The sequence below is a fragment of the Plasmodium fragile genome, assembly GCF_000956335.1.
Source record: "Plasmodium fragile strain nilgiri unplaced genomic scaffold supercont1.38, whole genome shotgun sequence".
In the NCBI taxonomy this organism is placed as follows: domain Eukaryota; phylum Apicomplexa; class Aconoidasida; order Haemosporida; family Plasmodiidae; genus Plasmodium; species Plasmodium fragile.
The window spans coordinates 66,523-78,833 of NW_012192618.1; the positions used below are offsets into that span (position 1 = coordinate 66,523).

The 12,311-nt window shown below is 45.1% G+C and overlaps 3 protein-coding genes across 3 annotated transcripts; 1 reads left to right on the top strand and 2 right to left on the bottom strand.

Moving 5' to 3' along the window:
- Positions 1–1,304: 1,304 nt before the first annotated feature.
- On the bottom strand, positions 1,305–6,861 carry AK88_03366 (uncharacterized protein; the record flags this gene model as incomplete). The annotated part of the gene is made up of 8 exons (XM_012480983.1): positions 1,305–1,406; positions 1,560–1,870; positions 2,025–2,088; positions 2,256–2,409; positions 2,558–2,649; positions 2,752–2,824; positions 2,955–3,001; positions 3,133–6,861. The coding sequence occupies 8 exons, from the start codon at positions 6,859–6,861 to the stop codon at positions 1,305–1,307; spliced, it is 4,572 nt and encodes a 1,523-aa protein (XP_012336406.1).
- Positions 6,862–8,401: 1,540 nt separating this feature from the next.
- Positions 8,402–9,106, top strand: AK88_03367 (uncharacterized protein; the record flags this gene model as incomplete). The annotated part of the gene is made up of 1 exon (XM_012480984.1): positions 8,402–9,106. One exon carries the CDS (start codon positions 8,402–8,404, stop codon positions 9,104–9,106), a length of 705 nt encoding a protein of 234 aa, XP_012336407.1.
- Positions 9,107–9,519: 413 nt separating this feature from the next.
- AK88_03368 (cytoplasmic tRNA 2-thiolation protein 1) lies at positions 9,520–11,690 on the bottom strand (the record flags this gene model as incomplete). Its single annotated transcript, XM_012480985.1, has 3 exons — positions 9,520–9,978; positions 10,142–10,228; positions 10,434–11,690. The coding sequence occupies 3 exons, from the start codon at positions 11,688–11,690 to the stop codon at positions 9,520–9,522; spliced, it is 1,803 nt and encodes a 600-aa protein (XP_012336408.1).
- Between the last annotated feature and the right edge of the window lie 621 nt (positions 11,691–12,311).

The window sequence follows — 12,311 nt, forward strand, 5'->3', positions numbered from 1 at the left end:
TAAAAAAAAAAAAAAAGGGAGGTATATATATGTTTAATGGCATACGAAGGAAAAAAAAAAAAAAAAAAAAAAGAATAAAGGGGAAAAATAATAGAGTGGTACAAATAAAAAACAGAACGAAATAAACTTATATGGAAAAAAAAAAAAAAAAAAAAAAAAAAAGCCGAACCAACCACCCTTTTTGGGAGAAAAAAGGAAAACCCACTTTTTTTTTTTTATCGCCCCAAATTTTACGCCAATTGAAAGGCGCAAAAGCGGCGCTGTGTTACTCCTCATATAAACCCTGCACCGCGAGCTGTAGACTATATATATCCACCCCACACCCATTTGTAGAGTCAAAAAATGCCACGGCCAGGATGGGTGCCGCCACCGCCCATTTATACTACCCCTCAAAAAGAAGTAAAAAACTTCAACCACAAAAAGGAATGGGCAACTGGCCTGACCCCATTTTTTTATGTGGCTTACATATGAGCACTTAGGCCTTGAAAAAAAAAAAAAAAAAAAAAAAATGAAGAAAAAAATGCCAAGCAAAATACATACCTAAGCTGCTATAATTTCAAAATGCGTGCAACATATTTTGTTCATCCGATTACCCATTTGTGCGTTTTAAAGTAGGGTGGGGATTATAGGGTGGCAGCGTGAAGGATCCTCTGGTGGAACCTCAACAAAGGATTCCCTCACCACTCACCCTTTAATTATCCTTACCCGTTCGGGAAGAGCCAAGCGCACACGAAAAACATAAACCATGGGTACACGTTGAAGGTGGAAAAAATAAAAAAGCAGCACAACGCGGTTAGGTAAATGGAGCATGTCATGCCACCCCGTAACGTTGACTTCAGAATGGTTGCAACGACAAGGATGCTACGCCTTCCTTCCTCCTTCGTATGTAAAGTTTCCGCTTTAATGCGGCAACGCTGGTTGGCAGTGACCGGTATAGTCTTTACCGCCCATAAGGCTTCTATCCCGCCCGAACGAGTTACGCATGCACAGTACACATTTTTATGTACACGTATGTCTTTGCATAGCTGCCCATGCGCGAATGATTGATTTACTTGTGCGCGCCGATCATGTATTCACAAAAGAGGGGGCGCATATGGCCGTTGGCACGCGGAGGACAAATTTTAAAAAATGACAAAAAAAAAAAAAACCTTTTTTGTTATGCTACCACATCATGGGGGCTTTTGAAAAAAGAGGTCAGCCGAGACAAAAAAAAAAAAAAAAAAAAGGAGAGGAAGGTCTAATCAACCCAATCCGTGTGAAGGTGTAGGGAAACTCCAAAGCGTATGGCACAGGCAAAAGTCTCCCTAAGCATACTTCCGTATGAGCTCCTTAACTTTCTCATTTTTGTTCGTTTGGACGTATTTCATGTCCATGATATATTTATATTTGAGCTCTTCGTAGTTTTTCTGCAGAGGGGAGAGAGGGATGTGGGGGAGGGGCAAAAAATGTGAAATGGAGGAAAAAAAACGGAATAGTGCATGGGCACATATGAATGAATTGGCTCATGGCGCGTCAGACACGCCCCCCTTTTTTTATTTCTTCCTTTTTTTGCTGGTCACCTTTAATATGTTATGGTTTGTTATTAGTGTAGTGTGCTTGTCCGCCACGACCACCCAGTTCGTGGCCTCGTCGGCCCAGGACTGCAACTGGGACTCCAAGTTCTCAATTTGAATGTTTTTCTCATTAATAATTTTTTCCTTTTCGGTCAACAGGGAGTGCATTTTTATTTGTTCGTCATGCAGCTTGTCCACCATAAGTTCGTAGTTCTTGTCATGTATTTTGTGTACATTTCGGTCCAAATATTTTTTCAGTTTGTCTTCCAGGCATTTTATTTCTTCTTTGTAGTGCTTCACGTTTTTGACGTTGTCGTCTGAGCAAAAAGAAGGGGCAACTGCGGTGCGCAAAATGGACAAAAACAAAGCCCGATGTGGCCACACCCGGCTCGACAAAAAAGACTAAATCATTCCCACATTCTCCTCTTTGTACACACAATAGGGAAACATCCTTTTCTCCCCCTTTGTTACCTTTATCATTGAGTAACTCCAGCAGCTGCGCTCGTTCCTTCTGAAACAGCTTCTCCTTTTCGTCCTGAGTTGTTCAGAAAAAAAAAAAAAAAAAAAAAAAAAAAACAGCCAAATGGAGTGTACATTATGAACAGTTCAGGTATTTTTATAATAATTTTTTTTTTTTTGCCCCCCTTTTGGCTAGCTGATACAAATTTTCCACACGTGCAGAACAGAATGAGCGCGTCTTACCATCATTTGGCTGTTTTTTGTTTCGAATTCTTTCAGGAGGGCATCCTTCTTTGCCAGCTGCGTCGTCAAGTCTTTCATCTTTTTTTCACTTTCGAGAACGCCATTCTTCATGTCCGCGACGCTTTGTGTTATTTTGGCCAAATTGCTATTTAAGCTGCACGGTGAAAGTTAACACATAAAGGGAGGGTTATAACGGACGGAGGGGGTGTAAGGCATGGTCAGAGCATTCGCCCCATAGCAAAAAAATGCGTAACATATTCTTTGCAGCAGCTACACACAGCAGTGTGATATCTCGCACCCACCTTGTAATAATTTCGTTCTTCTTTTGCAACTCGTAGTAGTATTCGTTTTTCTTTTTTACGATGTCCTCTACATTTTTTAGAAGCTCCAATTGCTGCAGCGGGGAAAAGGGGGAACACTCGAGTGTGTCCTTTTCGTGTGTGGTTATTTATATATATATTTGTTCATTCCTTTTTCGCTCCCCAATCTGACTTACCTTCCTCTGGGTGACCATTTGTATTTCCACGCTCTTCTCCTTTTTTATGTATACATTGGCTAAGCTCTCTATTCTGCAGGAGGGGAGGATGAAAATAATAATGCCACACTCATGAGTTGTTCGCGTTTGGCCGAACACGACATCGCCCATGTCCTCCCACTTGTGGAAGGGACCCCTCCTCTTTTGTGTGTCCTCCGCATTACCTCTTCGTCATAACGTGGTTTTCCCCAAACACTTCGGAGAACACATTCTGCGGAATTGGAAAAAAAAAAAAAAAAAAAGTGATAAGCCCTTTTTCGTGTTTCTCCATAGGGCCCATAATGACACATGCATGATGTGTACACAAAGGACGCATCTTCCGAAGCACACGCGAAGCCTTACGTAAAGCTGCTCCATAGCGTTCTCGATGTATTTGTTCTGATGATCCATGTCGTCGTCGGGTATGTCCACCTGATCCTGTTCAGCCAGTTTGAACTTGTGTCTCATGTTCTGGTACCTCTTAACAACTGTGCACTTTTGCTTATAACAGTTTTCTAATTTTTTCATTTTCGTTTTTAATTTTTTCTTACTCTCTTTTAATCGCTTTATTTCTGTTTGAAGCTTCTCATTTTGGCTTAAGAGGATGTCGCTCTGTTGCTTTTCTTTGCCCAGCGTGAGGCAAACTTCCTTCAGGTGCATGGCCAGGCTATTGTTGAGGGTTGCGTCCTTCTCGCTCGACGCTTGCAGGTCGCTCAGCTTCTGTAAAATTTCGGCGATGCTCGAGGGGGCGGGCCCCTCGTCCTGATATCTTTCCTCACGCTTGTTTAATTCCTCATGGCTGCTTTCTTTATTATGGCTTCCGTCTCCATTTCCTTCTGCGAGCTCCCCTCGTACAGAAGTGCCTTCCTGTATGCGAATTGGGTACGCGTAGACACTGATCCCCCTTGACCTATTCAGCTCCTCGAAGTCATTACCGTAAGGGGAATTCATGAGGAGCTTCTCTTCCCCCTTGAGGACACGCTTATGTGAATCCCTCTCGGTTACATCTGTGGACTCTGACTTGAGAGATGCAGAGTAGCCGCATTTTTTATCCTGCGACTTGCGTACACATGAGTCGTTACTCTTGTCTCCTCTTCCACGTCTCTTCCCCTTGTCACCTTTACCTAGGTCTAATTTTAGCAGCTCCATCAGCGCGTTCTTTTTCTTCTTCTTCTCCTCCTGCGTCTCGCTGTTGTGCATCTCGCGGTCGTGCATCTCGCTGTTGTGCACCTCTCCGTCACGCAATTTTGTCTCATTTCTTGCTCCCTCCTTGGAAGTATTTCCCCCTCCTTTCACCGCTCCACTCTGTGCACCCGCGCAGTGCTTTCCGTCCTCTCTCTTCACTGTGCTTTTCTCGCGTGGTGGGTTCTCCACGTTGCGTCTCCTTCCATGTACTACCTTATTCACCAAGGCAAACTTCCCCCCACTCTGTGATTTTCTGCTTCCATTAAGACATTCCTTTTTTGTATCCCTCCCAGCAGCTGCTGTCTTAACATTCTCCACATGCACTTCATCATCGAGAGTCCTCTTTTTAATTAACCCTTTCGCCTTCTCATCATTTGCTTCATCTGCTCCTCTGGTTTTGTCCACCTGAATGCCCCTCCTTACCACGGGGTCGTTGTAGAATGGCGCGTTGGGGGTAACTCCTCCGTTGCTTACTCCACGTTTGTGTTCGCGCTTAATAGGAGCAGTTAAGGCTTCATCGGTATGTCTACCCTTGTTGGGTGCAACCCTAATTTGATTTGCACTCACGCCTTTTCCACTCCAATTATTCCCCTGTTTATTCTGCTCCTGTGTAACTTCCCCCTTTTTATTATCCCCCCGTGTGCTCTCCTCATCCGAGTCGCCTTCAAAAACGTCGCTGCCCATGGAGGAAGAATCATAGGAGCTGTACCTCTCCAACCCATTGCTGCTGATGAGGATTTCCTTTAATGCGTTCTTCGCCTGGTTGGTATTCACGACGGAGGAGAAGGAGCTACTCGTTTCATTCCCCTCAACTTCCGACTGATCCTCCTCCACTTCCTCGCATGACGTATCGCCGAGCCCCTGCTGCCTGACCATTCCTTCATACGTCGACCCACATTCACCTTCTGTGCTTAAGGCCTTCACCCCCTGGCCTTTTCCCACCTCATTAATTTCTTTCCTCTCACACTTCTCCTCCATCATGTAAGGAGGTTCCTTCTCACAGAAACGTCGCTCCTTCACTTCATCTTTTGTCCTTCCACTTGTGGGGGGTACCACTTGTGATGCATTGGTGGACACGCATCTGTTTAAGTTGTGAATTAGCTTTTCTATGTGTTCCTCTGATGGGGCATAATGTTCGCGTACGTCCTCTGATGGGGCAGAATCGTTGCGTACTTCGTCCCAGTCTGCTTCATCCTCGTCTTCGTCGTCCCTCTCCTCTTCCCTTAGGTAGCGGTATGCACTCGTTTCCTGCAACTCACATGCGCCGTGCGGGAGTACCGTTCTTTTCACCAAGCTGTTTGACTCGCTGACCTTCTCTCGGGCATTCCGCTCTCCTCTTGTCTGGTTGGAGGTCAAACTCTCGTCCAAACTCTCCTCCACCGTCTTTATTAATTTCTGCACCTGTCCCCCCGGTTCCTTGCCCTTATCGCTGAGAGACATGCCCAGGCGGTCTCCCCCGATGAGGGACTCCTCTGAGTAGACCTCGTCTGAATCGGCCCCATCTGAAGCAGTCTCATGTGAATCGCCTCCACCTGCGCGATCCCCGCTTAAGTACCCCTCGTCTAGGTATCCTCCCTCGGACGCCGTCTCCTCCGTTTGGCTGTCCTCCACTTGGCTGGCTTCCACTTGGCTGTCCTCCACTTGGCTGGCTTCCACTTGGCTGTCCCCCACTTGGCTGTCCTCCACTTGGCTGTCCTCCACTTGGCTGGCGGCGCTGAGGATATCGCCCACCAGGTCGTCCTCTCCCTCCGCTAGCGCATTCTCTCCCCCCCCCTGCTGCTCTTGTTCGTTCTCCCCCTCCAGGGAGACGTCCGTGGTGAACCTGCCGCGCGTGTTGGCGCACCTGAGGACGTCGCACACGCTGAGGAATAAATGCTTGGGCTTGAGCACGCGCCGGTTCCCACGCAGGAACACATTTTGTACACACTTCAAATTTTTGTACTTTTGTAAAACGGAGCGGAAGTATGAGTAGCAGCCACTCGAGGAGGAGGACAGGAGAGGAGGGGAACACGAAGAAAAGGCATCCTCTGTCCTCATAGCCTTCTCATTATATTGCTTCAGCCAATTTTCATTATCGAGGAGGTAAAACAATTGCACCGGGTGGTTAATCAGATTAGAACGGAGGTCCAACACCTTCAAATTCTTAAACACACTGAGTCCTTTTAAGTTGGTCAATTTATTCCCTCGAAGGTAAAGAGTATCTAAGGAGTTAAAAAATAAAAGCATGACATCCTGCTCAGTCTTATTCGTAATAAAGTCTTTTATGTGTCCCTCATCTGAGTACCCTCCTTCGAGGTTGCCCTGTTCATTCTTTTTGTTAATAATATGTAGGTACCTTTCAAACGTGGTGAGTTTTTTAATCTTGTTAAAGCTCACATCTAGGAATGCCAACCTGTTCAGTGGTAAATCTTTATTCGTGTAAAATACTTTTTCATTTAGTACGTTATTTCTGTAGGTGTCATTGTAAGAAGAACTGGGTGATGAATCCTCTCCTTTCTCTTCCGGGTAAGAAACACGCGTAGGTTGTACACCGCACTTAGGTTTACCCTCCTGTCTCATCTTACCCCCATGGTAAGAATCCCTTTGTACTTCTTTCCCTTCACTACCCCCTGAGAATTTCTTCACCCCCTTAAAACATATGTCTGTGAGGTCGTTATGGTGAGCAATTATTTTTTCGGTGGAAGAGGGGATGAAGTCTCCATCTAACGACTTTAACAAATTGTATGAAATGTTTAAGATCTTCAAATTTTCAAAACAGCTCAATCCTTTTAGTGACCGGATGGAGTTGTGGGATGCGTCTAGGTAGGTCACACTTGTGTAGTCTGCGTTTTGCTCGATCAGCTTTTCCAGGATCAGGTCGGAGTCCTCCAGGCTCCTCAGGTTGCAGTTCGACAGGTCCAGCAGCATCTTACGGTTGTGAAGAGGAATGGGAGAGAGAGTAGCCTTAGCTGAGCGGTAGTAGCCTATAGCGCAACCTCATACGTCTTCGCTAAGCACAAACGTGAACATTCCCAGCGGCCGGGGGGTATTTATATACACGTTTTTGAAAAAACGAATTGTGCGTCCTTTTTAAAAAATGAAATTTCCCGTGTGGGGGCGGGGCGACTTGGCTCACACAATTCGGTTGACAAGGTGCGGGGCTGTGGCACGATTTGACCTGGCCCGTTGCACCGCTAAAGACAACGTGCGCGGCTTCCACCTCCGCGCAAATGGACAATTTTTACAAACAGACAAATTCAATTTAAAATTTGTAAAAACTGGAATACAATATGGCGAACAAGTTTTAATTATAAAATGAAAAAAAAAAAAAAAAAAAATTCAACAAACCAACACAAGTGTGCGCATGCACGAGGGGAATACAACTCTTCGGGGGGAATACGTTCGCGCATTTTTTTTTTTTTTTTTTTTGCGGTGCTCTGGGGGGGAAAACACGGACAAAAAAAAAAAAGCGAAATATACGGGGAAAACGCAGCAACGCAGCAGCGTAGTAGCGCAGCCGGAGGATACGCCCACTGGGGCAACCTTTCCTCTTTTATTTTATATATATATATGTATATATTTTTTGCTCTTCTTTGCGTTATTTTTTTCCCCCCCCCCCCCCGGCGTGTTTGCACAAAAAATATGACCATGTGCAGGTGAAAGGGAGAATGCCGCGGACAAGAATGCATTTAAGTCATTTTAATTGTTTTTTTCTCCCCAATGCTGTCATGTAGGGGTATACACACAAAAGCAGTGAATTAGCCAAACGCAACTCAGACCATCACGCCACTCCTTCGGAATGCCTTCATAAAACATGCAGTTGGCCCTTTACCTCTTAGTGGGAATTCTCTGGGGATGCACAAATGCATTCATGAAAGGCGGATGCGCAAGAGGGGAAAAAGAAAAACAAAAAGGTCTCTTTCGTGACACAATTGGTATGCTGAGCAGTTGGTATGTCGTTGTCCCATATTTGTTTAACCAAGCAGGGTCTGCACTTTATTATTACCTGTTACGGAAGGGCGACATATCTTTGGTAATGCCTCTATGCAATGTCCTTTGCTTTTTTTTCACCTTCCTCACTGAAATGATACTCTTTAAGAGGGCCTTGTCCTTCAAGTCCGTACTTGGCTTGTCCTTCGTGAGCACCGGGCTGTTTCTCTGCCTGGGCGTTTAGGGGAAAGCACAACCAACCAAGGCCACCACACGGTAGGGAAGTACTCGCGCCAGTCTCACCTTAGCAAAACAGATAAAACGTAGAACTGGCTGAGAGGTAACTTGCCGCTTCGCATGAACAGGCATGGATAGTGCGCAGAGAAGGAGCAGAGCAAAACCCCCCCACAAACACGGCTGACACGGATGGCACGGATGACACGCATGACACGCATGACACGGCTGACACGGAAAACACACACAAAAAGAGGAATGTTTCCCCATGCGCAAGTCCACCTTCACCGCAACTTAACACCAAATGGGAAACAGATCCAAAATTGTAATTGCCCTGGGGAACGAAATAAAAAGGGGAGTTACGTCCCAGCAGTGCAAAGGGGACGTCCCCAGAATGTACGTGAATTACCTGCAGCAAAGGTACAACATGGACGAGTGGCACCACGCCAGTAATGTTAACTCTTTCATTTGTGAGAAAAACAACATCATTTTAATCAAACCAGTAACTTCCTTGGAAAAAAACAGTGGACTCGTAATAAAAAATATTTTAAATTATTTAAATTGTGAAGATTTAAAAAATGTGTGCATAATTTTACCTGACTTGTACAGGTCAATTGGCAAATTTAAATACAAAAACTACACCAAAATTTATGAAAAAATGGGCCCAGATTTTTACAACATATTGAATTCAAACATAATTAACAACGTCTTAAATAATAACTTTTTGCAGTTATGTATTGGTGTTAGTAATTATCCAAATGAAATAAAAAATGCCGTTGTGACCACCTTGCAGGAAAGCTTGAGCGATGGTGAGCTGAAAAAAATTTTTAAAACTTTTCAGCTAGCTGATGAATATTTTAATAAAAAAATTATGAACGGCAAGGTGATAACAACCAATTATATTCATCTTAAGGAGAAGTATCCCGCCATGGAGCCTCAGAAGAGCTTCAGGAGGAGCACATCAAGTCGAAGGTACATCCTGGATGTCTATCGCCACATGTACAAGTAGTGCCCTTCAAAATCTGTTTAAAGTGTTAAGGGGTGGAAGAAGGTGTGTGTGGGGTCTTCCTCCGCGCTGTGTGCTTTGATGACCTTCCCGAGTCGCTTTCCCACTTTGTGTTGGTTCGTTTTGACTGTGCAAAGGAGAGAGGCATCGTAGTGGAGCGACCCATCGATCACCTTTCCATGTGCACATGTTCTGTTAGCCATTTTTTCCGTTTGTTTTGCACACTTGAAGTGGCATAAAAAAAAAAATTAAAAAAAAAAAAAAAAAAAAATTACGTGGAAGAGGGGGAGAAAGTTACCGGATGGCAACAAAACAATACATGCAGCTTCTCATCACCACCCCGTTTCATCAGTCATCAGTCCGGGGGAGTAGTGATTAACGTATCCGGGATGCACAAAGCAATGATCACTTGCGCTCTAGAGAAGAACCGGCTTACACCGGCTGTTTATCTCCGCAGTGACCACATCGAACATCTCGTTGATTTTCATACTTATGTCTTCGCATGTTAAGCTCTTAATAAACCCATCGCACTTTATGAGCCAGCTGTAATATTCACTTATGCTGGTGCTCGCCGCTCCTCTCATGTGACTAGCATCCTTCATTAATTTTACAACTTCGTTTGTGTATTTTTTAATTGCGTAATCGCAGTCCTTGAAACTGATTTGTATACTATTGTCTTCTCTTAAGCTGTGCTTTTTATTTTCTATACTTTCTTGCACCCTCCGGATGGAGGAGAGGTAGGTTTCCTCCACGATGTTTGCGCCTTGGCCAGTTTTGCTCATTTTTGTGGGGTGCGCAAAAAAAAAGGGGCGATTGTTGGCGTTGATAGTACGCTGTAATACTACAACCAGGTGCCCACTGGTCAACACTCCGATCTTATAGAGGGAAGGTGTGTGTGTGGGGAGGGGGAAAGACAACCAAGACACAATTGTCTTATACAGCGAATTGGAAAAGGGACAACAATTTTTAAATTGGCTAGCTGGAAAAAAAAAAAAAAAAAAAATGACAAAGTTGTAGGAGAGAAAATAAACTAATTACATTGTGCAGGTCTTTCACTTCTCCGCAAATGGACCCCCACGGAAATGTGGTGATGCGCCACAGTTGGCTATGCCTAACAAGTTTTTTCTTCGAGCGAGGGGACGAAGACAAATATTAAAAAATGAAAAAAAAGGGGGCACTCCACGGTTAACAGTTGGTGTACATACAAACAAAAAAAAAAAATAAAATAAAATAAAATAAATAAACTTATGAGCTGCGTGATTATCGCTGCATAGTGACGTGGATTATGTGTCACTTTATTTTAAGCAGGAGCTTCCGCACCATCCCCTACATTGGCATTGCTATCACTCTTGGCACGTTCCACACTTGCAGAAGCATCTTCTGCACCGGCGCCCGGGTCGTATCGTATGGGTATGCGGCGCCTCTCTCCCTTTTTCTTCTTCGTATTGGCGTATAGAAACGAGTTGTCCTTATAATTTCGCAGCCCCTCCACGATGAGGCAAGCTTTGCACACCGGATTGGACGTGTACACGCCACATCGCATGCACACCTGGAGGACCTTCCTCCTGCTACTGTTGTGATAAAAAAACTCCGAGGAGTGAATAATATTAAGTATGAACTGCGGGTTAATCATCTCGAGGTCTTTTATGAAGCTCCGTAAGTTTCCTCGAAATGAGTTTGGGGAGTAGGTGCACTCGGTGCTGAAGTAGTCGAGCTTTTTGTAAAATGCGTACAGGACGATTTCCTTCTCGTAGCACCACATAAGGGGCTTCAGTCGGGAGAGGAAAAACGGATATTCCTCTGTGGGTGGGGTGGACTCTGCATGGGTGGTAGGGGGAACTTCTATAAGGGCATCTGGGTTGTCTGTTCCACTTGGGGTCCTGTTCGCACGTTCGGGCGCGTCTTCTCCTCGCGTGCATTCGCCGCCGCAACATGTCGTCGCTTCTTCCCCCACCACTGATGCTTCCATTTTCATTAGAGACATGGCGTGCACGCCCTTGGCGAGCTTCTGCAGGTCGCCTCTACACATGTTCATAAGAATCGTTTCTGCCAAATCGTCCGCATTATGCCCCGTCACAAGTTTGGTGGCGTTAAATAATAGTGCACCCCTTTCCATTGCCTGTCTCCGAAATACTCCGCAAACGGTGCAGTTATTCTTCTTGCCAATAAAACTAACAACGGTGTCCATAGTGTAGGTGAAAATATCTTCAAACTTTAAAATTTTAAGAGGCAAATTGTACCTCTCCTGAAGTTTATATACAACCTTTAATGAATCATCTCGGTAACCTTTTATTCCCTCATCGATTGCCAAAAGGAAGAGGTCCCACTTGTAGTTGTGCTTCTGTTTAATGTGAACAAGTACATGTGCTAGGACGCTCGAATCTTTTCCACCTGACACTGCAATGCAGATTTTGTCCTTTTCATGAAACATGTTTTTCTTTATAATTGTTAAGTGAACTTGTTCTTCGAAGTCTTCGGTGAAGCAATCCCTGCAGAGCTTTTTCCTGTTGGAGGGTTTCACCATGGACACATTTTTCTGCCCGCACTCCTCGCAGGGCGGCGCCTGCGTGTACCCCCGGCCGTCCATCCTGCGGTGAAGCGGTGAAGCGGTGTAGCGGTGTAGCGGTGAAGCGGCGAAGCGTGTAGAAACGTAACCGTATAGTAGCTTCGCCGCTTCACCGCTTAACCGCTTCACCGCTTCACCGCTTCGCCGCTTCACCGCTTCTACGGAGTTACCCTCTACGTGGGGTCCTCCACAGCGTTTGCAGGGAAGCCCTAACGCATTATTATACTTATGCGCGCCTCCGCCTTTTTTTTTTCATACGGATGACACGCGGAGAAGGGGGTGCTCAATTTGTCCCTTCCCCCCTCCCTTCTCTGCTGCGTTGCATCCTGTTGACCTTACGCTCATGGAGGGGAACAAACGAAACAGCGTTGGTAAGGAAAAGGAGCGGACAGGACCAAGTTCACGGGGGGGACCAATTTGGGCCGGCTCAAAATTGTCAAGTGAACTGAATTGAAAAGAGCTGTTAGGCCATGCACCGCGGGAAGTGCCCCGACCAGGTGCCCAAAAGCAGGTTGTAAAAATATGTTCCGCAAAAAAAAAGCAGGGCAGCCACAAATTATATAAAAGAGCATAAATAATTAGCAAAATTTAGAAAAAAAAAAAAAAAAAAAAAAAAAAAGTTGAAATAGCTGAATACTCGAA